This window comes from Kryptolebias marmoratus, linkage group LG7 (genome assembly GCF_001649575.2).
Source record: "Kryptolebias marmoratus isolate JLee-2015 linkage group LG7, ASM164957v2, whole genome shotgun sequence".
NCBI lineage: Eukaryota > Metazoa > Chordata > Actinopteri > Cyprinodontiformes > Rivulidae > Kryptolebias > Kryptolebias marmoratus.
The window spans coordinates 24,392,510-24,419,809 of record NC_051436.1 but is presented as its reverse complement, the minus strand read 5'-3'; the positions used below and the strand labels follow the sequence as shown (position 1 = coordinate 24,419,809).

At 37.3% G+C, this 27,300-nt stretch overlaps 3 protein-coding genes across 3 annotated transcripts in view; 2 read left to right on the top strand and 1 right to left on the bottom strand.

The window, feature by feature from the left end:
• htr2cl1 (5-hydroxytryptamine (serotonin) receptor 2C, G protein-coupled-like 1) overlaps positions 1 to 27,300 on the top strand; it is a 377,534-nt gene that overhangs the window by 195,790 nt on the left and 154,444 nt on the right. The window lies entirely within an intron of this gene.
• Positions 8,557 to 11,626, top strand: LOC119617156. The gene is made up of 2 exons (XM_037976348.1): positions 8,557 to 9,830; positions 10,080 to 11,626. The coding sequence occupies exons 1-2, from the start codon at positions 9,076 to 9,078 to the stop codon at positions 10,855 to 10,857; spliced, it is 1,533 nt and encodes a 510-aa protein (XP_037832276.1). The 5' UTR covers positions 8,557 to 9,075; the 3' UTR covers positions 10,858 to 11,626.
• LOC108246479 lies at positions 11,756 to 19,098 on the bottom strand. Its single transcript, XM_017434048.3, has 10 exons — positions 18,292 to 19,098; positions 17,601 to 17,813; positions 17,301 to 17,436; positions 16,775 to 16,931; positions 15,295 to 15,553; positions 14,398 to 14,717; positions 14,001 to 14,182; positions 13,524 to 13,696; positions 12,920 to 13,134; positions 11,756 to 12,838 (listed from the first exon to the last, which is right to left on the bottom strand). The coding sequence occupies exons 1-10, from the start codon at positions 18,591 to 18,593 to the stop codon at positions 12,582 to 12,584; spliced, it is 2,214 nt and encodes a 737-aa protein (XP_017289537.2). The 5' UTR covers positions 18,594 to 19,098; the 3' UTR covers positions 11,756 to 12,581.

Below are 27,300 nucleotides of genomic sequence, written 5' to 3'. Positions count from 1 at the left end.
ACACCTGCCTCTAGCTCCTTAATCATCTCACCTGTGCCCACTTCCACTAATCACCCTCTGCCTTTAATACCCGGTCACATTCTCTACCTCTCTGCTGGTTCATTGTCATTCTTTGCCTCCCTGATGTGCCGTCCTTCCTGTTTGCTCGTGCCTCCTTGTCTCCCTTTGGTTAATCTCTTGTCACAGGTCTGTTAATGTTTTGTATTTAGTTTAGATTTTGCTGCCATGTCAGCCTTTGTTTTGGGTTTGCCTTTTATTTCTAAATAAATTTAGTTTTTTATCAACATGAGTCTGCGCTCAGGGTTCGCCTCCTCCACCCCAGTTCATGACAGTGATAGGATGCCACCTGTGCAGTAAGGCCAGTCATGAAATTTCCTCCCTACTAAATATTCCACATTTAACTATTAGTGGTATTATAACAATGTGGAAGTGATTGAGAATGACAGCAACTCAGCCACAAAGTGGAAGGCCACATAAAATCATAGAGTGGGCTCAGTGGATGTTGAGGCACATAATGTGCAGAGATCGCCAATGTTCTTCAGATTCAATAGCTACAGCCTTCCAAACCTCATGTGGCCTTCAGATTAGCTCAAGAACAGTGCGTAGATGGATTTAATTGGATAGATTGGGTTTCCATGGCTGAAAACTTGCACCCAAGCCTGACATCACCAAGTGCAATGCAAAGCATTGGATGAAGTGGTGTAAAGCATGCTGCCGCTAGACTCTAGAGTAGGGAAAACATGTTCCCTGGAGTGACAAATAATGCTTCTCTGTATGGCCAACCGATGGATAAGCCTGGGCTTGGCAGTTGCCAGGAGAACAGTACTTGTCTGACTGCATTGTGCCAAGCTTAAAATTTGGTGGAGTTGGGTTTTTGGTGTGGGGTTGTTTTTCAGGACTTGGGCTCAGCTGCTAAGTTTCAGTGAAAGGAAATCTTAAAGCTTCAGCTTACCAAGACATTTTGGACAATTTAATGCTCCCAACTTTGTTGGAACACTTTGGGAATAAAGCCTTCCTGTTCCAACATGACATGGAGCAGTGCACAAAGCAAGGTCCATAAAGACATGGATGAGTAAGTTTGGTGTGAAAGAACTTAACTGGCCTGCACAGTCCTGACCTCGATCTGACAGAACACCTTTGGGATGAATTAGAACAGAGACTGTAAGCTAGGTCTTCTTGTCCAACATCAGTGTCTGACCTCACAAATGCACTTCTGAAAGAATGGTCAAAAATTCCCATAAACACTCATAAACCTTGTGCAAAGCCTTCTCAGAAGAGTTGTAGCTGGTATAGCTGCAAAGAGTGAGCCAACATCTTATTAAACCCTATCGATTCAGATTGGGATGTCACTTAAGTTCACATGTGTGTGAAGGGAGACGGGCGAATATGTTTGGCAATATATTATATGCATGTTGTAGTTTCCATGTCAGGTCACTAGCTTGTGCTGTGATTTTTGTATTTCAGTGACATGCACATGCATGCAGACACTTGAGTCTCTCAACCATGAAAGTAATTCCATCCAAAATGATGAATACACAAATGTTTATTTGGACCAATGATGAGCTTCAATTGCCCTTACCCATTGAAAAGCGTGAGTAGCACAAACAGTACTCTGTTATCTGCCATTGTTCCTGTTTTTAATGTATTTGCACAAGTGCAGACAAAATGTTGATTGCAGCTGTCCATAATGTGCATGTGCAATTTCACACAGATGCCAGGCATATCCCAAAACTTCCACTCTTAGACCTGGGTTCAAAAATTTTCAGTGTCAGAGAATCCAACCACTGTTGTTGTGTACATGAATGACAAATCACAAAAGAAATGTTCCAGTTTCACTTAAAAATAGTATTGTGTAAACAGGGTCTTAGATGCAGAAAGGTTAAAGGTAGTGAAAGGAAGGAGGGAGTTTTAAAATTTGCTTTTGTTTCACTTCCAGCTGGGTACTTCATAAAGATTGAATATTAGGCTCACTAAGAATTATACTGACTGAATTTCAGGACACAAAATAATACTGCTTACAAATAGTGTTATCAATTAAGATGGCCATATCCTGTCTTATACAACAGATGTGAACCCAGAAGTGTGTTGTGCCAGATCTTTTAAAGTGGATATTTGTGGCAGGGTTGTGACATCAGTTCAGAGAAAAAAAACATTTAATTTTGACCTTATTGATAAGCTAACAGTTTGTCTGAGCTATACCAAAGGATTGTTGTCATTTTAAAAAATGTCAAAAAATTCACAGTGGTTCATGCAAATGGCAATTTATAAATCTTTAAATCACTGTCAATTTGGCATAACATGATTATTTTGCTAGAAATATCATGAATACCTGAACTGAACACTGTACTAGAAGTGCTTTTGGAAATAACTATACAACCATCCTATATCAATAGGACTGAAATCCAAAATTGTTGATAGGGTAAGGTTTAATAAATTAGTGTTGCACGGTTCAGTAAGACTTTTTTTCAGTCAAATACATCAGTAACAACCTGAAATGACTATAACATTCATGCCCATGATGAGTTATTGTAATGGTCTTACTGTAACTGTTTATTATTGAACACAACCCATGCTGATAGAGCTTCTGAAAAGAGAAAATGCCATGATCCACATTCTTCTACTTCCATGTGGGTGCATATTTAAAGCTCCCACCAGTCTGTGTTTTTATGCAAATTGCACACACCACTGCTAGCTAAAACTGGGACATAATTTTGGATGAAAACAGTCAGTTATACAAATCACATAGTGTGAATCTTGCATTTAGCTGACATATCTGACTGGCACCAATTATCTGAGCTAACAGTCCCTGATAATTAAATGCTCCGCCCTTGTATGGCTGTGAATGGCAGGATGTTGGCCCAAAAGCTGCCATGAAGTTACGCCGCTTGCACCTCCATCTCAGTATTCTGTAAACATGGCATACTGAATGTCTAAATAAAACTGCATTCATTACATTAAAATACCCTAAAAAAATGTTCCAGTCCTGTCTGTCTATCAAGCATCCAACAGCTTTATGCTACATGCTAATAAGGCTCTAACGACAGAGAAAGGGCCTAACAAGCTTTGCAATTAAAATGATTGAAAATTCGTTCCCTCTTTTTTACTGCTTCTTCCTCCGCTCCTCCCTCGAAAGAAGGGGAAGGGGGAGCAGTCCAGCAGTTTTGTCAGCTCTGCTTGGTCTATGAAGTTTTTTTTAATAAAAGCAGCTACATTAAGAAAGACTTATCAAGGATTTGAGTGCTGCATGTCCCTTTGTTTTCACTCCAGTAATGTTTCCGTTTAAGAGTGGAGGGCCATGTCAGAGTGCTCAATAAAACTTTCCTGGGGCCTGCCTACATACAAACACACGCAAATACTCGTGTGGGCACAGACACCCACCCACACTTTTGTATATTCATACACAGTGCTCCACACTGTCCTCCTACTTATTTTACTTTCTCTTCCTCTGACTGTTTTGTTTTTTTGTGATAATACAAATGGACAGGGTCCATCAAGCGGGAGTGGGAGAAGTGGAGGGCAGGAGGGGAGGGAGGAAAAGCAAAGATAGAAGTGGAATAAAGTGACATCTCATCTTCCGGTCATTAGCATAAATTATCGAGTGTCTCTCAGCTGTGGATTGTCAAATAAATGAAACAATATTGTGCTTGCTCAGCAGTGTTAATTTCGTTGACTAATATATTTCGCCTTAGTTTTCGTCAACGAACCTTTTTTTCAAGACGAAAACGAGACGATAACTGAAAAAATAAATAGTAAAAGGATAAAAAAGGTTAACGAAATTAACTGACATTTTCGTCAACGAATAAAAACGAGACGAAAATGTTTAGCAAGGACGACATCCAATCAGAACTGATTTCGTCTTGTGAGAGGTAGGGACATGTTGGGAAGAGATCCAATCATAACTGCTTTAGCGTAGGTGGAGAGGCGGGACAAGCGGGGTGGCCATCCAATCAGTACCAATGTCTTTAGCAGCAGCGCGGTAGGTTGCATATTTGTACAAAACCCGGGAAGACCGTCCTGTGAACTGCGTTACTCATGGAGCTCGACTCAAAGTTAAATCCACAATGTCCGCGGGGAGAAAGAGGACGACATATGGGCACATTTCTCCTTTGATGTCGCGCAAAACAAGACTGTGTGCAAACCATGTGGGGCGACCATCTCCGGCAAAAACACTACAAATCTCAAACGACATCTGCAGTCCAGCCACACAGAACTCCATGCAAAGGTAAGCATTGTAATGTTAATGGTTATTTAATGAGCGAAATGTGTGTTTAACTCTACTGTGTACTAAAGACACCACTGCTATTCTCTAAAGTTAATGTTATTGTTAGTTAGTTAGTGTTGACGACAGGAACAAGACATAAATTTACTCAGTAGTAAAGAAATGCTTTAGATAGCTAGCAAAAATATAATAAAATAAGTTCATCTGTTAACCCAAAAGTTGGTGTAAAGTTCCTTACAGCCCTTTTTCAGTCATTTAATTACATCCTGAGAGGATCACTATAGGACGGTGTGTGGTTTTGACCTCATTTATAGAATGAAGCTAGGTTAGGTTTACTGAGTTAGTGCTGGAGATAAAACAAGCTCCTTTTAAAACTGTATTTTTGTGTCTACAGTCTGTTTAACCATTCAAATGCTTTAATTAAGGGTCTTACATTCTATACATTTAGTTGTGACTTGATTTCTAGAACATTTTTTAAAAATACAGATTATGAAATTGTGGTGTTATTTGTGTCAGGTCAGGATTTTAACCATAAAATATTTAGTCATGTACCCACAATAAAAAATAAAAAAAAACATTAATGAGCTGCTCAATTTATTTATCTGATTCAATTTTGAACTTGGTATCATTATTCAGAAATGAGTCTGAGCTCTTATGGGTTAAATAAATAGAAGACAATAAATAAAAAGGTAAAACAAGGATTCAATTTTTTTTCTCTTATTCACTTTGCAGTTACGGAAGACCTCAGATGAAAACAGTGGGCCACAGACTGCAAAGAAAGTGACAGCATCCCAGCAGAATATTTCAGCAGCTCTTCTATGTGCTTCAAAGTACAAAAGTGACTCTAAAGAACAACAGACGAAAGAGGAAGCTATAGCTAAATGGATCGGGTGTACTGGATTACCAGTAACTACAGTTGAAGATGAGGACTTTGTTCTTATGATGGATGCAGTAGATAGGAAGCTGACTGTTCCAAAAAAAACAAAAATAAGCAATCTGATAGACAAATATTATGAAAGTGAAGTACAAAAATTTAGAAACAGATTGGCTGCTGCACGGAGAGTCTCTATTGGAATTGACCTGTGGACAAAAACAGGGCTCACTGCATCATTCCTGGCTATAAGCTCCTGCTACTTTTGTGTTGAACAAAGTAAACCAGAACACATATTGTTGGCCCTTGAACAAGTAGTCCACCCACACACTGCACAGTCAATCAAAGCATGTGTGGATAAATGTATGCAAGAATGGGGCATACCAAATCAGAAAATCATCACAGTAATAACAGACAATGGAAGTAACATGGTGGCAGCATTTAAACAAACCACACCAGAGGGAGAAGAAACAACCTCTGAGGATTCAGAAGACTCTCCAATGATGGACCCTTCAAAGTGACACCATGTCCATGTCCCTGGTGGTCCCTGCACTCTTTGATCTGCTCAGCCACCTTTCTGACTTCGAAGAGAACACTACCCATCGAGACCTAGTTGCTCTTGCAAGGAAAATGAAAGGAAGCATTAACCAGCGTTTTGCGTGGATATTGGATCCGACCGATGAAAAGTTCTCACCACTTGTAGCAGCTGCCTGCTTTGTCAACCCTAGAGTGTGTGAAACCCTTGTTGATGTGGCTGATGAAAATATACAGGAACTACTGAAACAGGCAGAGGAGTATGTGATCCAGGTCACACACCCACATTCACAACATGAGGATCAGCCCAAAGATGATGGAGAGGAGAACAGGAGGTTACCAGAGGAACCAGAAGCAGCACCATCCACATCAAAGCAGCCAGTCTTCAGGTTTCTTTCAAAATGGCACACAAAGTCTGTAAAGAGGATCTCCACAAGCAGCATGAGGCAGCAGATCAGAAAGTACAAGGAAGAACTTTCACAACCCATCACACGTGACTGTGACACAGGAATAGACTTTTGGCTAGAAAAAAGTGACACTTTTTATCAGTCTAAAACCTTTTGCATTAGATTTACTGGCTATACCAGCTTCTCAGGCCTTTGCAGAGAGGGTATTTAGTGTTACAGGTGACCTCACCAGAGGCAGGCGCAATAGAGCAAGGGTAACATTAGCATGAAGTGCTTTCCTTAAAATGAATAGAAACAAATAAATCTATGTGGTCACATTGATGGCTCTTGGATAGAAAAAATTGCAACTATTTGTAAGATACAATGTGATGTACAAAAGTGGTATTTTCTTGTCATTGCTGAGAGAGCAGATTTTGGATCCATGTACTAATGGAGCTGTAGGTTAGGTCAGCTGTTACTGTTTTGAAGTTGCTGAAATACAGTGTTTGCACTATTTGTTACTGGCAGCCTTTGAGACTTTTTTTTTGAGAATTTGTTTCCTAATATGTTGTTTAAATGATTGCGTTATAGGGATTATCTATTTTTCTTTGTACATGTTTAATGTCAGCTGAAATATTTAAGAGTAAACACTGAATTACAGCTTTTTTTTTTACACTGAATTCAGGGAGAGCAGGCATTATAGCTTATGCACTTTCTTTTTGACTGTTTTTTGAAATTTCTTCTGTTCAATTAATAACCTGTGAATACTAAATTATTAATAGTTAGCTGTTTTGTTACGTTTGGTGTTTGTTTGCACTAATGGCACTGCTGTTTTTATGGTACCCAGTTTTAGAAAGAATGTAAAATGCATTTTGTTGTAATCAATATTTTTTTATTTGTTTTTTCCCCAGGTAGAGCAGGGCTACAGGTCATCTATATTTTGTTATTGTTTTGCTTAATAAGCAAGGTCTGAGCAGATAAATAAGTTAAATCTGTTTTTGTGTACATTTCACATTCAAACATTAATAATATTACATAACAGATAAATTAATGTTTAATTTTGTATAAGTGTATAGTTAATAATTCAAGGGAACTGATGGAAAAAGTATTTACAATTACACCCTTTACATTTTAGTCGACTAAATTGACTGTAGATTTAGTCGACTATATTCTTATGATAATTAGTCGACTAAAACTAAAAACATTTCAGATGACTAAATTATGACTAAAACTAAATTACATTTTAGTCAAAAGACTATGACTAAAACTAAATCAAAATTTGTCGTCAAAATTAACACTGTTGCTCAGTACTTCTAATAAAATGTGGCCATAAAGAACTCTCGGCGCCTGTGTTGGTATCAATAAATAAACCTTGAGCTTAAGTTGAAGCCTCTGTGACTTTTTTGTCACTGCTGCTGAATGAAAGTTTGATAAAGACATGCAGTCCAGTGTGACCTTCCAGAGACCTCTGTATGGAACTTTCAACCATAAGGTTTAGGCCCCCTTCACACTGACTGACGACACCATTATGCTTTCAACAACCTACCTGAACTTTTAGAATGTGGCTGGATTTAGACAACCTCCTTCAGTGTGAAGGCAATCATGACGCTGGAACATTCTTAGTCCCTTCCTAATAACTTTTCCCCAATTTTTTTCCTGTCTTTGAAGTCTTGTCAACATGAAAATGCAGTTTTTCCAAAACATCTTTTTTGTTGTTTCTAAAAAATGTCCTTATAAACACAGCCTTATTTCTAGAAATGTCTTCATCTAGTCACAAGGCTGATAAGATTGAGTATTCAAAATTATATTATATTATAATTAAATCTGATTATTGGAATAAAACTGTTCAACTTTTTTTTTGTTGTTGAACCTAGCTAAAAAAGTGGAAAAAATCTCCCCAAAACAAGATTTATTATCTATGCATACTGTTTGAGGACAAGTAATTTTGTTGAACACTGTGAACCAAAAAAGCCAGATAAAAAAAAATAAAAAATTAGCTCTGTGGACAAAGCAATTTCAACAGTATTGATATAAAGCCTCTGTGAGTAATTTGAATAAAGTGGATATTAGTGATGCAGAGTTTTTCAATATCTGATTCGCATAAATATATATTAACTTCTCCCTCCTTGCAGCTTTTTATACAGGATCAGGGAGTATTAGGTTTTGAAAAATACAGCAACATTTTTCAAATATTTTCAGACTTGGCACAGTTAGACTTACCACAGAGTATTACTGCAACTAAACGCATTCAGCGGGTTGGGCTTATTTTATTTTGAAAAGAAAATGTTTGACCTGTATGAGGGGCCGTACAAGCCATAAATCATACTGCCACTCCCATATACATATATTTTATCTCTCATATACATATATTTTATCTCTCACATACATATATTTTATCTCTCATATACATATATTTTATCTCTCACATACATATATTCTCCTTTCACATACATACATTTTATCTCTCACATACATATATTTTATCTCTCACATACATACATTTTATCTCTCACATACATATATTCTCCTCTTACGCGCGTACATTCTCCTCTCACATATATACATTCTCTTCTCACATGCATACATTCTCCTCTTACATGCGTACATTCTCCTCTCACATGCATACATTCTCCTCTCACATACATACATTCTCCTCTCACATGCATACATTCTCCTCTCACATACATACATTCTCCTCTCACATGCATACATTCTCCTCTCACATACATACATTCTCCCCTCACATGCATATATTCTCCTCTTACATGCGTACATTCTCCTCTCACATGCATATATTCTCCTCTTACGCGCATACATTCTCCTCTCACATGCACATATTCTTCTCTTGCGCCCATACATTCTCCTCTCACATGCATACATTCTCCTCTCACATGCATACATTCTTCTCTCAGATACATATATACAGCATTTTCAATTAAATAATCGATGCATTGCGTGACACAGGAAGTTCTTACTCAAACAGGAAGTAACTCTTAAATCAGGAAATGCATTAATAATTATTCCATGGTATATTTCAACAGAATATTTATTTGCATGACTCCATAATGAAACTATTCAAATTGATCCTGTTTTATCATCTGTTGTTTTTCTATAATTTGGGAGTGAAGAGCATTGAAAATGACATTAGAATGTTTTTCAGAAGTATACTGGGATGTTTGGAACAAATGCAACAAGATTCTGCAGGTTCCTTTGTTCATGAGAGGCTCCAAAGAGAACTTCGTGATCATGTAAATATTTTATCTGGATTTCTGTCACAATCAAGAATCATCCTGGATTCAAGGAACAGAGAAGTAGCCAATACACTACAGTCTTTGCATGCAAGTCTGCAGATTGTGCTGGCAGCAACTGAATCAAATCAAAGGAGTAGATCTGAAAACAGAGAAGTCTTTTTGCCCCCAAGAGTCATGACAGGACACCAAGGCCGGCCTCCTTACAACATTTCAGAGGAGCAAATATCTCATTTACTATCTCTTGGAATGAACTGGCAAAATATTGCAATATGCTTAGGGGTAAGCAGTCGAACCCTCTATAGGCACAGAGATCGGCTTGGAATTCAACCACTGGCTTATACAGCAATCTCTGATGTCCAACTTAATAGATTTGTTGCAGAAATTCTTCAATCAACCACCAACGCAGGTGAAACGTATGTACATGGGAGCTTAAGGTCACGTGGATTACGCATTCAAAGATGGCGTGTTAGACAAAGTCTGCTAGAAATTGATCCTGTTGGTCGATGCTTTAGAAGACGCCATGCAATACGCCGACGGATTTACCATGTTTCAACGTCCAATCAATTATGGTGAGAAATTTGTAAAACAATTTTTTTACTACAAAACAAGTCTTCTACAGTACTGCTGATTAATATTTTCAGTTGTTGTTTTTATTGAACAAATTTGTTGTACTTCACAAACTTAAATAACCTTATTTGTTAAAAATAAAACAATTCAAATATGACAAATAATTTTTATTTTGTTTTATTAAATGATTGTGACATGTTTGGCTTTAGGTTTTTCAATTATGAGTTACCTTGGTTTCATTTTTTTCTTAGGCACATAGATGGAAACCACAAACTTGTGAGATGGAGAATGGTGTTCCATGGATGTGTAGACGGATTCAGCCGGACCATCATCTATCTTGCTTGTCTAGACAACAACAGAGCATCAAGTGTTTTGTCACTATTTATTAGTGGCGTTCATAACTTTGGAATACCATCCAGAGTAAGATGTGACCATGGACTAGAAAACACTGGAGTTGCTCGTTTCATGCTTTACAGGAGAGGATTAAACAGAAATAGTGTCATTACTGGCCGGTCAGTGCATAATCAGAGAATAGAGAGATTGTGGGCAGAGTTAAATAGAGTTGTGTCATTTCATTATATTCATCTTTTTAACTTCATGGAGGAGCATGGTGTATTAGATTCACTTAATGAATTGCATTTGTTTTGTCTTCATTACATCTTTCTGCCACGGATTCAGAGAGCTGCAACTGAATTTCAGAATCAGTGGAATAACCATGGACTTTCAACACAAGGAGGGCAAACCCCTCTTCAACTTTGGCAAAGGGGCATAGTCAACAATGTAGGAATACACAATCCAAGTATGAATGGTATTTGTGACATAGACAGTCACCATGGCTTTGATGACCACACACCAATTTGTCAGTTACATAGTCGTAATAATGTTGTTGTTCCATCTATTAATATTACCATCAGTGATCGTATTATGGATTCTCTTCAACAAACCTTTGATCCATTTGAAGATGATGGAAACTATGGTATAGATTTGTTTTGCAATTTTGTATGTTTCCTTGAAAGAAGGCATTCCTAAGACCGTTTCCATAAAGGGGATAAAGAATCACTCTTATGCCAAATATGGACAAGCCTAGAATTGTTCTTACCCATGGCAGATGTAGTTTAAAAATGATCTTCACTGTAATGTTTTTGATAGGAAATAAGACATTTCTCAAAACAGAAAATGGTGTAAAAGTAGTATCAACAAAAAATGGCATTTTTCAAGCTTTTTGTTTCCCTCAGCTTTTTGCATGCTACAACTTATATGTTGATGATTTCTTAGTTTATAAACTTCAACTCTTTGAGGTTTGATGGCCCCCTTAGAACCTGTAGTCGTCAGCTCTCTCCACAGAATCTCTATCAGAACTGAGTCAGAAGTTTGGATGGGCCACTCCAAAAAGTTTTTAATAAACATGTTAAAATAAGACTACTTTTAACCTAAATCTGCCTGTGGTATGAATCTTTTTTGGCTTAACTGTATATGTCCAACAAAATGTGAGTAATTCTATCAATAGTAAATGTCCACAAAATTTAACATTTTGCAGTTTAACTTTCAAAGTTCCTCATGGGTGTTCTTGTGGTTCTAATTTGTGTTTATTATTCATGCAGTAATTTTTTTTTTTCATTTTGCATATTGACTGTTATAAAAACAATAATGCACATGAAACCAAATTTTATTGAAGATTTTGGTTCTGGCTAACTCAGTAAACTGCATGAACTATCACTTGGTGTTACAACTTGTTTTGTAAGCTCTGAGATCCTGTGGAAAAAGAATTGACCAGCGTTTTGTCCTCAGACTGTGAGAATGAATCAAAGTCAAAAAAAGGAAAAATAAATAAGTAAAGCAAAACATCTAAATTTCTAGGAAATTATGAAAATAAAAAATAAGTGCTATATGGAAAAGTTAACAAATGTTAGAAACTATTGACAACAGATACAATTTTACAGTGAATGTATTGCAAATGAAAAACAATGCTTTGAAAAACACCTGAATACGGTACTCCTCTCAATAGGAAAGGGTCAAGTCCAGTCCTCAATATCTACCATCTTGTAACTTTTCGATGCAACTGTTCTCCAACACACCTGAATCAAATGGCTCTTTTAGCCCTGCAGAGGCCTGGTAATTAGCCTATGTTTGGTTCAGAGGTGTAGAAAAAGGGATGCAGTAGCTCTCAAGGACTGACCTGGGGCATCCCTGTCCTGGTTAAACACTGTCAATCCTAACCAGCTCAGTGACAATAACACTCATACATTGAAACATTCACAAATTTAAAGAAAAGGGGAAAAAAGATTTTCAACTTTAAGAACAGTGCGTAACATTTAGTACCTCTTTAGTGTGCAAACTTAAGAGTTAAAACAACTGTGGTGGAGACCAGAATATAAATTTGACAATACCAAAGCTATGGGTGTTGCCCAATGTAAAGTCCATATGTTTCTGAAGGTCAAGTATGCACACAAGGTCCTGACCAGGTGCTAAATGGCAGTTGATACTTTAAACATAATTTGTTAACAATGTGTACAAGTATATTTTTAAATCACCAGTACAGTAACAGAAACAATAACATCCAAAGGAATCTAACAATAAAAATAAAATAGAACTCCTGCTCTTTTCAAAAAATGTGTTCATTGGTAAATAAAAGGGAAAAAAAATTTCAACTTTTTTTAGATCAGTGCAAAAACATTTAGCATTTTTACTTTCATTACTTCTTTAGTGTGCAAACTTAGTGAGACAACTGTGATGGAGACCAGAAAATTTTTTTATTAGGCAATACCAAAACCATGGGTGTTGCCCAATGCAAAGTCCATATGTTCCTGAAAGTCTTTGTAGGATGTATGCAGGGGTAATTTCAAGCAATTAATGCAAGTGTTTGCTTTGGGGAACTTAGACGGGGTTCCAGAACCAGCCTCATGGTGAAGAAATTCAACTGACGGCTGAGGAGAGAAGCCAATTGCTGGAACAGTACTGGCTCCAGTGGCAAAGGCCAAAATCATTCCCAGTTTCTTTGTGCCCTCTTGATCTAAAGAACATACAATAGATGATAAATCAAGTAAACAATATATCTCATTATAAGAAAGACTTAAACAATTTATCAATTTACCCTCAGCATCTGAAAGGTAGTCTCTCCAGAATGGGATTACAATTTCCTCAGCATTTCTTTTGTTGCTGCCAACCGGTGACAAGTGGATTGTGAAGAGAGTGTCAATCAGGTCAGCTGTCAGGATTGAAGGAGACCAGCACAGAAGTGGTCGAAAACTCTCTGGGTGAGCTTGAATTTTGTCTAGCACTCCAAGTGTCCTCAGTCCATCCCGAAACCTTAAACAAAAAGGAAGACAAACTAAAAGTATTCTTGAATCACTTTTTATTATAAGTTCCAGATGAAGCTAAATAACTGTTTGCTTTAACATCAAATGTAACAGGTTTACATATGATAGCTATAATTATGAACTTTTTTTTAATGCTTCATAATTATCATCCAGTGTCATCTTGTATTTATCACTTTTACTTAAATCACAGACACTTCTGCTGCAAACTTCAAAAAACCTTTATAGAAAAATACAATTTTCTATGTTTATTCTTCCATATTAAGTTCAGGGAAAACACAAAACCTCCATACCATTTGATGCATTCAACAGGTAATTTAGTCCAGTTTATATTTAGTGGTTGTTTTTTCAGAATTTAGCTACTTAGAAATCTCAACCTACCTCTCAAAAGGTCCACGTACTCTGTGTATCACTTGGAACATTAGAATGTCATCCACAAGCCGATCCTTGTCTTCCAGTCTCTTCAGCTGTCTCAGACAGCCAGCATTAGCCAAATACTCTTCAAGGGGCTCTGTTGTTGTTAGCAAATCTTCAAAAGATTGGCTCTCTGTGATCTTGAAATACATAAAAGAAAAACATAAATAATTGCCATAGTCGCTTGTGTAAGTCTAATGCCACTTCCACACTGGATTGGCTTTAACCGGTTCTGCCCCAGTCCGCCCTGACCAGAATTGTCTGTTTTAGTATTATTCAGGTCCACAATACTGAGGAACAGACTGCAATAGTGAAACTCCAAACAAGGGTGGAACCAAACCATACATTAACTGGTTAGAGTGAGACTTGACATTGGAAAACCAACTTTATGTGTCTAGTCTAAGTACTATAATACACAACAAAGAGAAAGGTAAAAAAAAACACCTTTTTAATTTTCTCACGGAGGTGTCTATCAGCAACATCTTCCAGGACAGGCTTAACAAATTCTGGGCCATCAACAAGGCAAGAGTAGAGGGTTGGGGAGAGAAAACCAGCAGGGGGGCCACCATGTACAAGGCTTACTGCAATGGATCTGCCTGCAATGAAGTACTTGTCTTCTCTCATGGCTACAAAAAATAAGACAGTTTACTGAGCATCTCAAGAAAATTGACAAATACCCATGACATCACAAAGTTTTGTAAAACGTACTAATTAGTAGTCTGTCAAGAGTGTTAAATTCTTTAACAATCTTGACAATTGAATTGAATTGTTAATTTATTTAATTTCCCTCTGGGATAAATAAAGTATTTGTGAATTTAATTGAACTGAATTGAAAACATACATGTGCTATCAAGAGCCAAGTTCATTTTGCCCTCTTCTCCCTCAAACATTGAAGACTGAAGCAAAGCTTCCATTAGAAGCCTGAGAAATTCTCTTCTTGGGCCCCCCAGGTCAACAGCTTCTTCAGGTACTCCCATGTCATCAGAAAACTTCACATAGATGGTGTGACATGGATCGTATGTCCCACGTTTGAAACCTCTAATTGCTCCATCCAGCACTGTTGTTCGGTTAATATTGAACTTGCATTTCTTCTGATTATTGATTTTTATTGCAAGCTCTTGTAAAATCTCTGTTGCTGGCACAGAACATTCTGGGTTGCATCTGAAAGAAATTACATAGAAATAGGACATTTTATCAGGAAACAGGTACCAGTTAAAAAGACCTAACAATTTTTGACCACATACATTACTATGTCTTGAAGAAGTCTTTACTTACCATGTTTGATTGTATGGGAACTGTTGGAGGTATAAAACTAAATAACTGGATGAATCACTATTAGATGGACTGGAATAGCATTTAAAAAAAAATAAGAGTCGCATGAATGTTAACTGCATTAATAACTTTTGCAAAAACTTGACAAATTACATTGGTGTGAAAATGTATTTATGTTCTTACAGATTTTTCCTGTTACTTATTTTTCTTACACAAACATTTTAGATACAACAAATTTTAGAGGGGTGGTATTATGTTTTTTCCATGCACATAGTGGCATTTTATATCATAAATGTACAAAGATTGCAAAATGTCTTAGTGCACCTAAGACTACTTTTTAAATAAAGTATTTTGGCCAAATCCAATGTGTAAGACTATGTATAAAATATTATTCGAAACATGTTTTGATGGCAACTAAATTAAATACTTTTAATTAGCCAAGATGACGCGCTGTACTTAGACAAACCTTTCACTTTCCAGACTTGCTAGAATGGCCTGGTTCAATTCCTCATCATCAGAGGACAAATCAGATAGAGCAGCCACTACAGAAAGATAATTCTCATAGTTAGCTGACTGTTGATGTGTTGAGGTCGACTGTAGATGGGAAGCTGTGGGCAATCCCAGAGAGGGTAGGCTTGATCCGGTTCTGCATGCATCAGATGGGTCGAGTGACGATGACCCTTCAACAGATGAGGAAAAAGGGAGGCTGGAAGAAGACCCACTTCCTGGAGGGCATATAGGCAGTCAGTTAGAAGAGCTGTTTGCTGAAGTGCTGCTATAGGTGGATGAGATGCTTCTTTGATAACTCATGCCAGGAGTTTGACAAAATGACATCCCACAACTATGTGATGAAGCCAGAGGTTGAACTGCAAGAGTTCAACAGGAAGGGTCAGTTTGTGACCCTTCCTGTTTGATCCCTTGTCTAGCTGTGTTTGATCAATTTGAACTAGTGAACCTGACCTTTCTAAAGGATATTGTTGAACATATTAAGCCATCTGGTTCTCCATGTCTTGAAGAACTTCTATGTCTTGAAGATATTAAATCCTGGATGGTTTTAAATTTCTTTAATTTTAATGACAAGAAAACAGAAGTGATGGTATTTGATGTTAATTATCCCTTATTTATCTGGGCCCTTGACATTTTATTTGAAGCACACCATTTTAAATTTGGGTTTTAAAATAGACAGTGATCTAAAGTTAGATTACCAGGTTGGAGCAGTGGTCAAGTCTTGTTTTTATCATCTTAAGCAGCTGCAAGGATTAAGCAAATTCTTTTGAGTCAAGATTTTGAAACAGTAATTCATGCCTTTATTACAGCTCGGCTGGATTACTGTAATGTTCTTTACTTTGGAGTTAGCCAGTCTTCCCTCAGGCATCTCCAGTTAGTCCAGAATGCTGCTGCTCAGCTTTTAGCTGGAGTCGGGAGGAAGGAGCATATCACCCCCTTTTCTGGCTTCTCTACACTGGCTGCCTGTGCATTTTAGGATTCATTTTAAGATTCTGTTATTTGTTTTCAAAAGTCTACATGGTCTTGCCCCATTTTACCTCTCTGAGCTGCTTCACCCATATTCTCCCGCTTGCTGCCTCTGGTCAGCTGATCTGCTGCTCTTGGAGGTATTGAGGTCTAAATTTAAGCTTAGAGGAGATAGAGCTTTTAGTGTTGTCGCTCCCAAATTATGGAACGTTTTGCCGTTACATATTAGAAGTGCCCCTTCATTGTCCACTTTTAAATGTCGTGTTAAGACACACTTTTATTATTTGGCTTTTAACACATGTTGAGACTGTTGCTCTTACTTTCTGCTATTGTGTTTTATTGTTTTTGTCTTTTGTTGCTCATATTTTGGATGTTATTTTGATTCTTGTCTGTACAGCACTTTGTCGCAGCTACTGTTGTTTTAAAGTGCTTTGTAAATAAAGTAGTAGTAGTAGTAGTAGTAGTAGTAGTACCGTTTTGTGCATAGGCAGCCACTGTACTGGTGAAAGAGTCAGCAGATGAATCTACTCTTGGATGAGGTCTACTCTGGGATGAGGAGCGCAGTTGCCTTGTTGAACTGGTGCTTTCATCACAGTTGTTGTCGTCACTGCTGTAGCCTGACATGTCATCCTTGAAGAAGGAAGAAGAAGAAAGTTTAAAAATTTCAATTGAAAACAAACATCATAAGGACAACATTTTATTGCCTGTGCAGATTAGGCTTTATAGCTGACATTTATAACTAAATATAAGTATGACCCTACAGTAATGGACCAAACTAAAGTCATAACATTAGTAATGTACAAACAGGCATGCTAACTGTTTCTGAAAATGTTAAAAAAAGATACAACTTCTTCATCAAAGCATAAAGACCTAACATGACAAACGTCACTTGTAGCAAAGGTAATTCCATTTAATTTGTCTTTACATCACTACTATCCTTATCTTGTCAGCATTAAAAACCACTGGAATTCTCAAATGTTGCCTTGAAATATAACATACCAGAATCGGTCTTGATGGTCTTATGTAGAGGGCTTTTGATTTATATATTTTATGTATAAGATTGGCATCCAGTTCTTGCCCGGAACGCAGTTTGGGGGAAATTAATTTGCTGCCACAAGACATCAAACACTCCAAACTAAAAAAAAACAACAAAAACACAATGGTAAAAAAAATATTAAGATCCACTGTTTAAAGAAATCTTGTTTAATCGATATAGCTATTTGTAAAGTCAATATGCTTGTTGAAACCCCTTTCTTCAGTAACTACTCAGATTCTTGTAATATTACAAAAAGTGCTTACCTCACATCAACAGACAGTTTTTCACCAAACGCCTGTTTAATTTGTTCAATTACAGTGTTTTGGTCCCAAGATTTCTGGAATTCAAATCCATATAGTATGTGCCCCTTATCATGCAACTCTTGCTTTGTCCGGTGTTTTATGACAACACAACTTGATGGCTTCGGAAGCAGGATGATGTCTTTGTGGAAAGTATCATGATAATGTATTCTGGCCCTACAAAATGAAACAAACACTTTAAGTTAGCCACTTGATGTTTGACATGTCACCACATCTGAAGTAACTAAATCTGGTCATTTACTTTAGGATTTCTTCTGTTTAATTTTGCTCTAAAAACACTGACAGAGAGTAGAGGACGAAAAACTAAGATACACTCTTGATTAAAAAAAGCTTTAGTTTTGTCGATGGCTCATCGACTCCCCCCCTCCCCAAAACATTCTACCTTTGCTGCTGTTAAACCCTGTAAAATTACAGTGTACCACCATCTTGATTATCGTCATCTAATATCTCCCTGTGAAAATATGTGGGTTTTGAAAAATTAAAGAAGTTTTAGTTTCCAGCTAATTTTTGGTAAAGGCTACGCTTTAACCGCCTTGATAAATTTAAAACTCTCCTCAATCAAACGGAGTCAGCGGATGCGTGCAAATACACTCCCACACACGGTGCCGCAAAAATGCAGTAACTTATTTCTTACCTTTTCCTCGGTTGGGAGCTCCACTTTCCAAAGTGTCTCTGACTCTGATATCTTAATGACTGCTGCATCCCTGCAGTTTGGCCTGGTGTTTGGATTGACTGTCCGCCTGAGGCGTTGCTGGGTCTGAAAAGTTGACTCATTTCGTCTTCAATCGCGCTATGAGTGACATTAGAGGCAGACGAGCTTGCCCTTTGTTGCCCAAGAGATGAGGACAACGTTGTGACAGTTTCAGGAGATGATAAAATACTTCTTAAAACCCCAATGGCTTGCTGAAGGGCTCCTGGCTCATTTGGCCTCTCCATGTTGAATGGTATTCTGCGAATCGATGAACATGACCCTGTGTGATCTTAGCCAATCAGAGTTCACTAAATTTTCCAACTTCCGTTTCCACTAAACTCCTTCCGTTTCTACTATACTTTCTCTCACACACATACATACTTTCTCTCACACATACATACTTTCTCTCACACACCTTCATTAATTTTTATGTAAGAGATAAAATACATGTATATGAGAGATACAATAAATGAATATGGAAGATAAAATACATGTAAGTAAGAGCTAAAATATGTGAATATAAGACAAAATATACATGTATGTAAGAAATAAAATATGTGAACGTAAGATGTACATACATACATACATGTGAGACATAATATATATGTATATGAGAGGAGAATATATGTATGTGAGAGATAAAATGTATGTATGTGAGAGGAGAATATATGTATGTGAGAGGAGAATATATGTATGTGAGAGATAAAATATATGTATATGGGAGTGGCAGTATGATTTATGGCTTGTACGGCCCCTCATAGACCTGCATTTGAGGATGTTTAGAACTGATCCAGAAATGGAAGGTTTTCTTTCTCGTTGGTAAAAGGTTGTCTATTCTCAAATTTGCTGTTTAGATCTCACAGTATTAAACATTTACATTTTGATGCAGTTTCTCCAAACCTCACTTTGGTCTGATGATAAGAATAAAGAATGAGGACACCTTTTGTATTTTGTTATTCAAGAAAACTGTCTCTTATTTATACTTTTATCATTAGAGCCTGAGGCTATTTGGCCATTCAGTTTTGGTGCTTTTACATACATTATTAGATAAATTTAAAGGAATAAATCAATAAAAAAAATAATAAGTTGAGGATTTATTAGGTTATTTACTTCAGCAAATTTTTGCCAAGTTCCTTTTTCTTGTGTTACCATTTCCCCTAAATTTTAAGCTAACATTTTGTGTGGTAGTAGCCAAGATTAATCCCTGACACATACTTCGAGTGCACAGGATCTTTGTTTGGTGTGCAATTGTTAGGATTTCGTTATTTTGTGTTTTGTTTTTTTTTCTATGTTTTTGTCCATTCCCTGTTGTGTTATGTAATCTGCTCACTTTGCCCTCAGTGTTCCTTGTGCTATCACTCACTCTCTCTCAGTAGTTTCCATTTCAGCCTGCCTCACCCACCCGCACCTGTTCCTTGTTACTAATCAGTCACGTATGTCCACTTCATCACCAGCCTCTGTTTTTAAAACCTGTTCCTCAACTTCACATACTGACTGGTTCATAGTTACCATCATGCAGTGTCTGGTTTCCTTGTGTTCCCAGTATCTCCATTATTAGTAAATCTTTTGTTATTTGGTTTCTGCTGCCATGTCAGCATTTTGTTTTTGTTATTTAATAAATCAGTTTTTCTTTTGAGCTCCCTGAGTTGGTCTGCATTCTGGGTCCATATCCTCCACCATCCTTTCAACAAAACTGACAGCAATGTGGCAGGTTATATAGATTCACTCAAAAAATGCTTACTTTTATTTTTCCGTCTAATTACTAGCTTTATTCACACATACGCTTTACTCACCTTTTATAGTGAAATCTTTGACCTGTCCATTTGAATCCTGCTGCAGTAGCTGAGGATAGTCAAATGTATGAGAGACAACTTGTTGATGTAGCATTGGTCACTTATTAAAAGCTATGACATGAGAGCACCACCATCCTTCCTGTGTGCATGTGTGTTTTAGACAGAGGAAGATTAACTGAGATAGGACACATAGGGTTTGTGTAAATTATTCATGAGTTAGTCAGAGTGCTGCTTCTGTTTTTTTCATTTTGATACACCCAAACTCTGAATATCTCTCTTCAGCTTACTTAACAAATGTGACCCACACATCACAAGTGATTGTCTTCCTGCTGGCATCCATCCAGCTCTGCATTTTGCCCTGGCAACAAATCCACATGCAGCAATTACAACATACCTATCTCTGAGACATAAAAATCAAGAAGGCTTCAGGGAAACAGCTGAAGAATAGAACTGGGAAATAATCCGTGAAATTAAAATTTTACTCAGATGGAGTTTGGAAAACAGATACAGAAAGAACACAATACTTTGAATTCTCTGAAGGTGCTTCAACCTCAGTTACATTGTTCCCATTCAGAAAACTCTCTAGTAACAAGAAAACACAAAAATACAGCCCTTGATATAAAAATGTTGCACATACACAAAACATACTGTACCCAACATTAAACCTGAGGTTATTACGACAACCGATGATTAAGCTAAATGAGAAGGCTCATGCTTTTGATAAAATTCACTTTCCAATGTTGCCATGAGAATCAGTCAAGTTAAATACCACAAATATCTCATACTAACTGTCAAACATGGTGGTAATAATAATAATAATAAATGTTATTAATAATGCACTTTACATTTATACAAAAATCTCAAAGTGCTACAGTCGATAAAATAATTAATATAAAACAGCAGCAAACAAGGACCATAAAATACGGATTTAAACATTAAAAGATTATATCAACACATATTAATTATAAGGAAATAATGAATAACATTGAATAAAAAGAAACGTTTTAGGCCTGTTTTAAAGCATGCCACGGTCTGTGAAACCCTCACATGAGGAGGCAGGGAATTCCACAGCCGAGGATCAGCACAAGAAAAGGCCCGGTCACCAAGAGTTTGGGGGCAAGTTCTGAGAATGCAAAGAAGATTTGTATTTGAGGAATGAAGGGTGTGTGAAGAATACTGAGGAGTGAGGAGGTCTTTTAAGTAGGATGGTGCATTTCCATGCAAACAGTGAAAAGGGAGCAAAGAGATTTTGTAATTGATCCTAACAGAAGCAGGTAGCCAGTAAAGTGAATGAAGAACAGGGCTAATGCGTTCAAATTTACGCATCCTCATTAGGATCCCGGCAGCACTATTCTGAACATGCTGCAATTTTTGTATGTTACGAGGACTGCATTGCAGTAATCAAGTCTGGAGGAGACAAAGGCATGGACAAGTTTTTTCTGCATCAGTGAGGGAAAGTGTAGGCAATATTTCCAAGGAGAACGAATGAGATTTTGCAAATATGCTTAATATGGCTTGGAGGTTAGAGCTGTCACCTCCCAGCAAGAAGGTTGCAGGATTGCTTTCCGGCCTGTGGCCTTTCTGGGTGGAGTTTGCATGTTCTCCATGTGCACACGTGGGTTTACTCCGGGTGCTCCGGTTTCCTCCCATAGACCAAAACTATGATATGTGGCCTATGTGGCCTGCGATGGACTTACGACTTACGACCTGTCCAGGGGGTCCCCCGCCTCTCACACAGTGACTGCTGGGGATAGGCACCAGCTCCCCGTGACCCGGAATGGAGAAGCGAGTAAAGAAAATGGATAGATGGCTTAATATGGTTTTCAAAAGTAAGCTGTGGGTCAATAATAACACCAAGATTAGAGGGTTAGGAAGAGGAATGTTCTGATCAAAAAAAGTGTTACTCAAAATTTTCTGCTGCTGAAGTTTATGTGGAGTGTCAATTTGAATTGCTTCTTTTTTTGAACTGTTGAGGTGAAGGAAATGTTGTTGTATTCATGCCTTTATCTCCTCCACACAGACTGTAAGTGTGGAAAGAAAAGAAGATGGTGGGATCTCAGATACATTGCTGCCCAGCTTTAAATACAGCTAATTGTCATCAGCATTGCAATGAAATGACACCCCATAGCTGCTGAATGTGGTCAAGTGACACCATGTATAAATTAAAAAGAAGGGGTCCCAGAACTGATCCTTGGGGCACACCAGAAGAAACAAAGTGGGTCAATGAGCTGGCAAGCCCAATGGAGAAAAATTCAGATCTGTTCATCAAATGTGATTGGGACCACTCCAAAGCAATGACTGTAAGCCCTGCAAGGTGCTCTAGGCAATGTAGAAGAATATGTTGTCAAGGGACGTGTTGTCAAGGAATGTGAGTTGAGATCAGCCCGAAACCCACTCTCAGGCCAGTGAAAATGAAACCTAGGCGTAAATTCAGACTGGAAGACCTGCTTCAGCCTCACCTGCATCTAATCGCTGCGTCAAGCACCTCCACTCCAGCCTATCAGCATCCGACTGCGCCTCCAGTGTATCCAATCAGCGAGCAAGCCTTCGTTTAAAAGGACTTCCATCATGGCCCCATCCGTTCGCCGGCCGAACTTCAGCCCACCTCCACCCCTTCTCCACCTCCAGTTTCCCAGCTCCCTCAAGCTTCCTTCCCCTCTTCAACCTCCACCACCAGTGTCCGGCCCGGGGAAGACGCCTCTAATGCTCAACCTGAGCTTCCCCCTGAAGCACATTGCTATTGTCGACACTCGCGTCTTCCGCCGAGGTCCGAGCGCCAAATATCTTATGTCATTCATGTCAAATAAAACCATTTAATTGCAGCTTCTCTTTGTCGTGAGTCTCTCCAGGTTGAATTAAAGGATGTTGCTTAAAACTGCAATAAAGAGACTGTGTGTGTGTGTACGTAATACAATTAGGACACGAATGAGCAAAAAAATAAAGTATTAATGAATGTATGAAATAAACATTATATTTTTAGTCATGTGGTTGATCAGTATAGCAAAACTAGGATTGCTTATAATTAGTTACTACAAATAGTGTGTTTCTGAACTCAGAATGTTTTGCTCATTCTACATGTCTGATGAGGATTACAAAAGACTAGTGGCTCTTGAGGCGTAGTCCTTAATGGTTGAGGTAAAATGAGGACGTTTCTTCAAAGCTGCATGTACCAAGTATGGCTAGAAAGTCACAATGAGAGGGCAATGCAGTAAACTGTAGAGACGCAGCTAAGACAGTTGACAGGAAGCAAGTAAATATATAATTAGTAAAAGTGTGCTCAAAATTTTAATAAAGAGGTTTTGTCTGTGTGTGTCTGCTATTACTAGTACAGAAAGCTGAACATTGAATTAGAAGTAGAAATCAAAAACATTATACTGTGATTCACAAAGTTGAATGTTAAAATTAACAATCACTTCTTTCTGTAATAAACAAGTAATCATTTATTGAACAATTGATCAGGTAATAGATTAAACTTAATCTTTTAATATCATAGGTATAAGTTGATTATGTAAATTAGATGGGGTAATGAAACAATTAAAAGTCCTAAACTAGACAGAATGATTTTAGTACAAGCTATAATCAATATTAAGTGATTATTCTGTGGTTATTGATATATTATATGCTATGATTGTCACTGAGTGATTTGTTATAAAATATGTACTTTAAAAAGTGTAAGGCCACAGCTGAAAAGTAAGTGACAGAATGGGGAAATTGCTGTAAGAAGAGACAGTGGGGACATCAGAAGTCACTGTCTGACTCCAGGCAGGTTACTAGCCTTCTGGAGTCCACGGAAGACCCGGTGCATCCAAGTCACATTACAGATTTAAAATGTTCTAGCGGAGAAGATCTGCCCTAAGACTTCATTTTCAATTTCTCTCAAATGTCCAGACTTCAAGCTTTACACCAGTTTTTAAACTCAATAGGCCAAGGAAAACTAGTTATGATAAATAATTCACAACACTTTTTAAAAAATAATTGTGATATTTGCAGTGCTAGAGCTGGAGAGTTCCTGGGAGAAAACTCCCCCATCTTCCATCCAATCGCACTCCCCCCTCCCCCCAATCTGAGAGAGGCTCAAAATCTGTCAAGCAACCAAAAATCTACAGGAAGAAGAAGAAAGAGGTGCAAAAAAGTATAGAAAGTAACTATTGTGGGAGTGAGTTATAAGTTTTGTGATATTTATCGTGTTTGCATTTTATAGTTAGGGTGTAGTGTGGTGTGTTTAGTGTTAAACATAGTCAGTTTTAGGGTGTTTGAGTCAAAAAATGAGGCGATTTTTCAATGTGGAGCTCCAGCTTCTGTTGGAGGTTCAGGCCCAGACATGACGGAAGGAGAAGCTCAGAGGCAGAGATGGAAATAATAATAATAATAATAATAATAATAATAATAATAATAAAACAGTCTTGGACAGACAGTGAGGACTTTCATTCGAGTAAGACCCTGGGTTGGCAATTCTCGACAGACGACAGTGGCAAAAGATGACAATTCCAAAAGAATTAGAAGTGACAAGGAGCCATGATCAGCATTGATCAGCAGATCATTAATCACATGAACCAAGGCTGCTTCAATACTATGAGTACGGAAACCAGACTCCAGAACAATGCTGTCTTGCAGGTGTTCTTGACTATAAACAGAAACTAATTTCTCCGGAACAAAAAAAGGAAGGTTGGAAACAGGTCTATAGTTTGCCAGGTCTTAGGGATTGATGGTGATTTTTTTAAGGAGGGGTTTGATTATGGCAGATTTCAATGCTGGGGTAATGTAACCTGATTTAAAAGATTGATTCACTATAGTGGTGATGAGGGGACTGAGGAAGGCAATGCTGGCCTTGACCAAAGATGTTGGGAGGCGGTCAAGAGCACATGTAGAGGGTTTCATAATCCTCAAAGTGGCCTCAACTTCCTTTATACAGACCTCAGGAAAAGAGTAAAAAGAGTTCATAAGCTGTAAATTTGTGGCTGGGATAAAAGTAGGGGTGTGGGTGGTGATTATTATTTATTATTGCTTTACTCATAAAGGCTAATTACTACCAAAACAATATACTCAATGCTTTTATAATGCTTAATAACTCATGAATTAACTATTCTATAAATTGTGTGTATATGTAAATGGTCATACAAATGTACTTTCACACCATGTTTTAGACATGTATTAATGGTTAGAGAATATTTACTTGATCTGCAGTACATTAATAATTAAGACAGTTGCTAGTAATTAAGTCTTTTTGTGAACCCTTTTAAAATGAAGACTATTACTGATCAGTTTCAAATTTGTATGGAAAAATTTCAACTGGTGTTTCAGCTGTGATAGATTTGTCCTCAAACTGAAACATCATTCATGTTTACAGGCCCTATGTGTTTTTTTCTTTCAGGACAAGTGGAGATAATCAACACTTCTTAGACATTTAGGAAACATTTAGTCCGAAAACTAAAATCCTATTATATCTCTTGTATTATTTGAACAGTCATTATCTTCCACTTGCAAATCACACAAATGAACTCTCTATGTGGCTTTTTTTGACGTCTTTTTTTTTTACATGACATGGGTAGAAAATTTATTGAAATGTCAAGATAAACAGTAAAACAAACATTTCTCAGAAACAAATTTAGAGTAAAACATTGCTTTAATGGGGTGATAATAATCTGCTGTGCTTCTGCAGTTTTGCATCTCAATATTTTAAGTGTCAAGCTTTGTTCCTGCTTTAAACTCTTTCAGGTCTCTCATAGAATCTGAACAGTATGTCTCATAGAAAATATAGTGTTTTCAGAACACACTGCTCCAAAGACACTGTTCATTACAACAGAAAAAGACTATGTGGGAACTGTAAAAAGGTTCCTAATAAAATATCAACAAACCTTTCTGAGGTTCTGTTTGGTTGTAGTTGTCTTTCCAATCTCAGCTCTGCGTTGCCCTCTAATGACAGCACCATGAAATATTTTTTTATCAAAACTTCACTCCTTTCTTGTGAAAACTATCAAAATGTCTTAAAAAAAAACTTTGAACATTAAATTTACTGTGCAGATTTGTGTACCAAAGAGTGGCCCTATATATTTTTTCTTTTCATCTTAACAATACTGAGTCGACTGCCTAAAAAATCAATAAATGCCTTTATATAATCTTAATTTAACTAAATTAAGTCATAAAAGTTTCAGGTTTTCTTATAAAGTTTTGTGTGTGTGTGTGTGTGTGTGTGATTATTTCTCTTTTTGATCATTAATCATTTTCTAAAATTATGAAATGCAATCGTGTGGATATATTTGCCTTGTTGATATCAGAGGTCAGAGAAAAATGGGTAAACTTGTTTAAGATTGAAAGACAACAAAAGCCTAAATAACCACTTATTTCAACCAAGGTCTGCAGACTACTATCTCTGAATGCATAACATTCTTGAAGCAGATGGGCTACAGCAGCAGAAGACCACACCACTTGCCACTCTTGTCAGATAAAATCAAGAAAGTGAGGCTACAATTTGCACAGGCTCACCAACATTAGACAATAAGAGATTGGAAAAACATTGCCTGGCCTGATGATTCTTGATTCACTGGACTCTGGTGTCTGATTCATAGACACCAGATCTCAATCCAATCGGGCACCTTTGGGATATGGTTCAACAGGAGATTCACACCATGGATGTGCAGCAGACAAATCTGCAGCAACTCCACAATGTTGTTATGTCAATGTGGACCAATGTTTCTGTGGAATATTTCCAACACCTAATTGAATCTACGCTCAAAGAATTGAGGCAGTTCTAAAACTAAATGTAGAATCCAATGTAGTACTTCACAAATGTTCCTAATAAACTGGCCAGTGAGCATATATCTTAATATTAACAACTAGCTTAGGAGTCTTCAACCACTGGGCTGTGAAGAATAATATATATATTTAATTCTATAAATATTTTTAATATTCTTTTAATATTTTTTACACTGGACTGCAGGGTATTTTAAAATATCACCACTTCCTATAGTGCATTTTTCCTGCATTGGCCTCAGTCTCAAGTACTTTCCACATACAGGTGCTGGTCATAAAATTAGAATATCATGAAAAAGTAGATTGATTTCAGTAATTCCATTTAAAAAGTGAAACTTGTATATTATATTCATACATTACATACAAACTCATATATTTCAAATGTTTATTTCGTTTAATTTTGATGATT

Coding starts and splice junctions, on each gene's coding strand:
- LOC108246479 (XM_017434048.3), bottom strand. CDS start 18,593: ATGGAGAGGCCAAATGAGCCAGGAGCCCTTCAGCAAGCCATTGGGGTT. Junction 17,437..17,600: donor AAACTGTCTGTTGATGTGAG/GTAAGCACTTTT, acceptor GTTTTTTTTTAG/TTTGGAGTGTTTGATGTCTT. Junction 14,183..14,397: donor CTTGGCTCTTGATAGCACAT/GTATGTTTTCAA, acceptor TATTTTTTGTAG/CCATGAGAGAAGACAAGTAC.
- LOC119617156 (XM_037976348.1), top strand. CDS start 9,076: ATGAAACTATTCAAATTGATCCTGTTTTATCATCTGTTGTTTTTCTAT. Junction 9,831..10,079: donor TCAACGTCCAATCAATTATG/GTGAGAAATTTG, acceptor TTTTTTTCTTAG/GCACATAGATGGAAACCACA.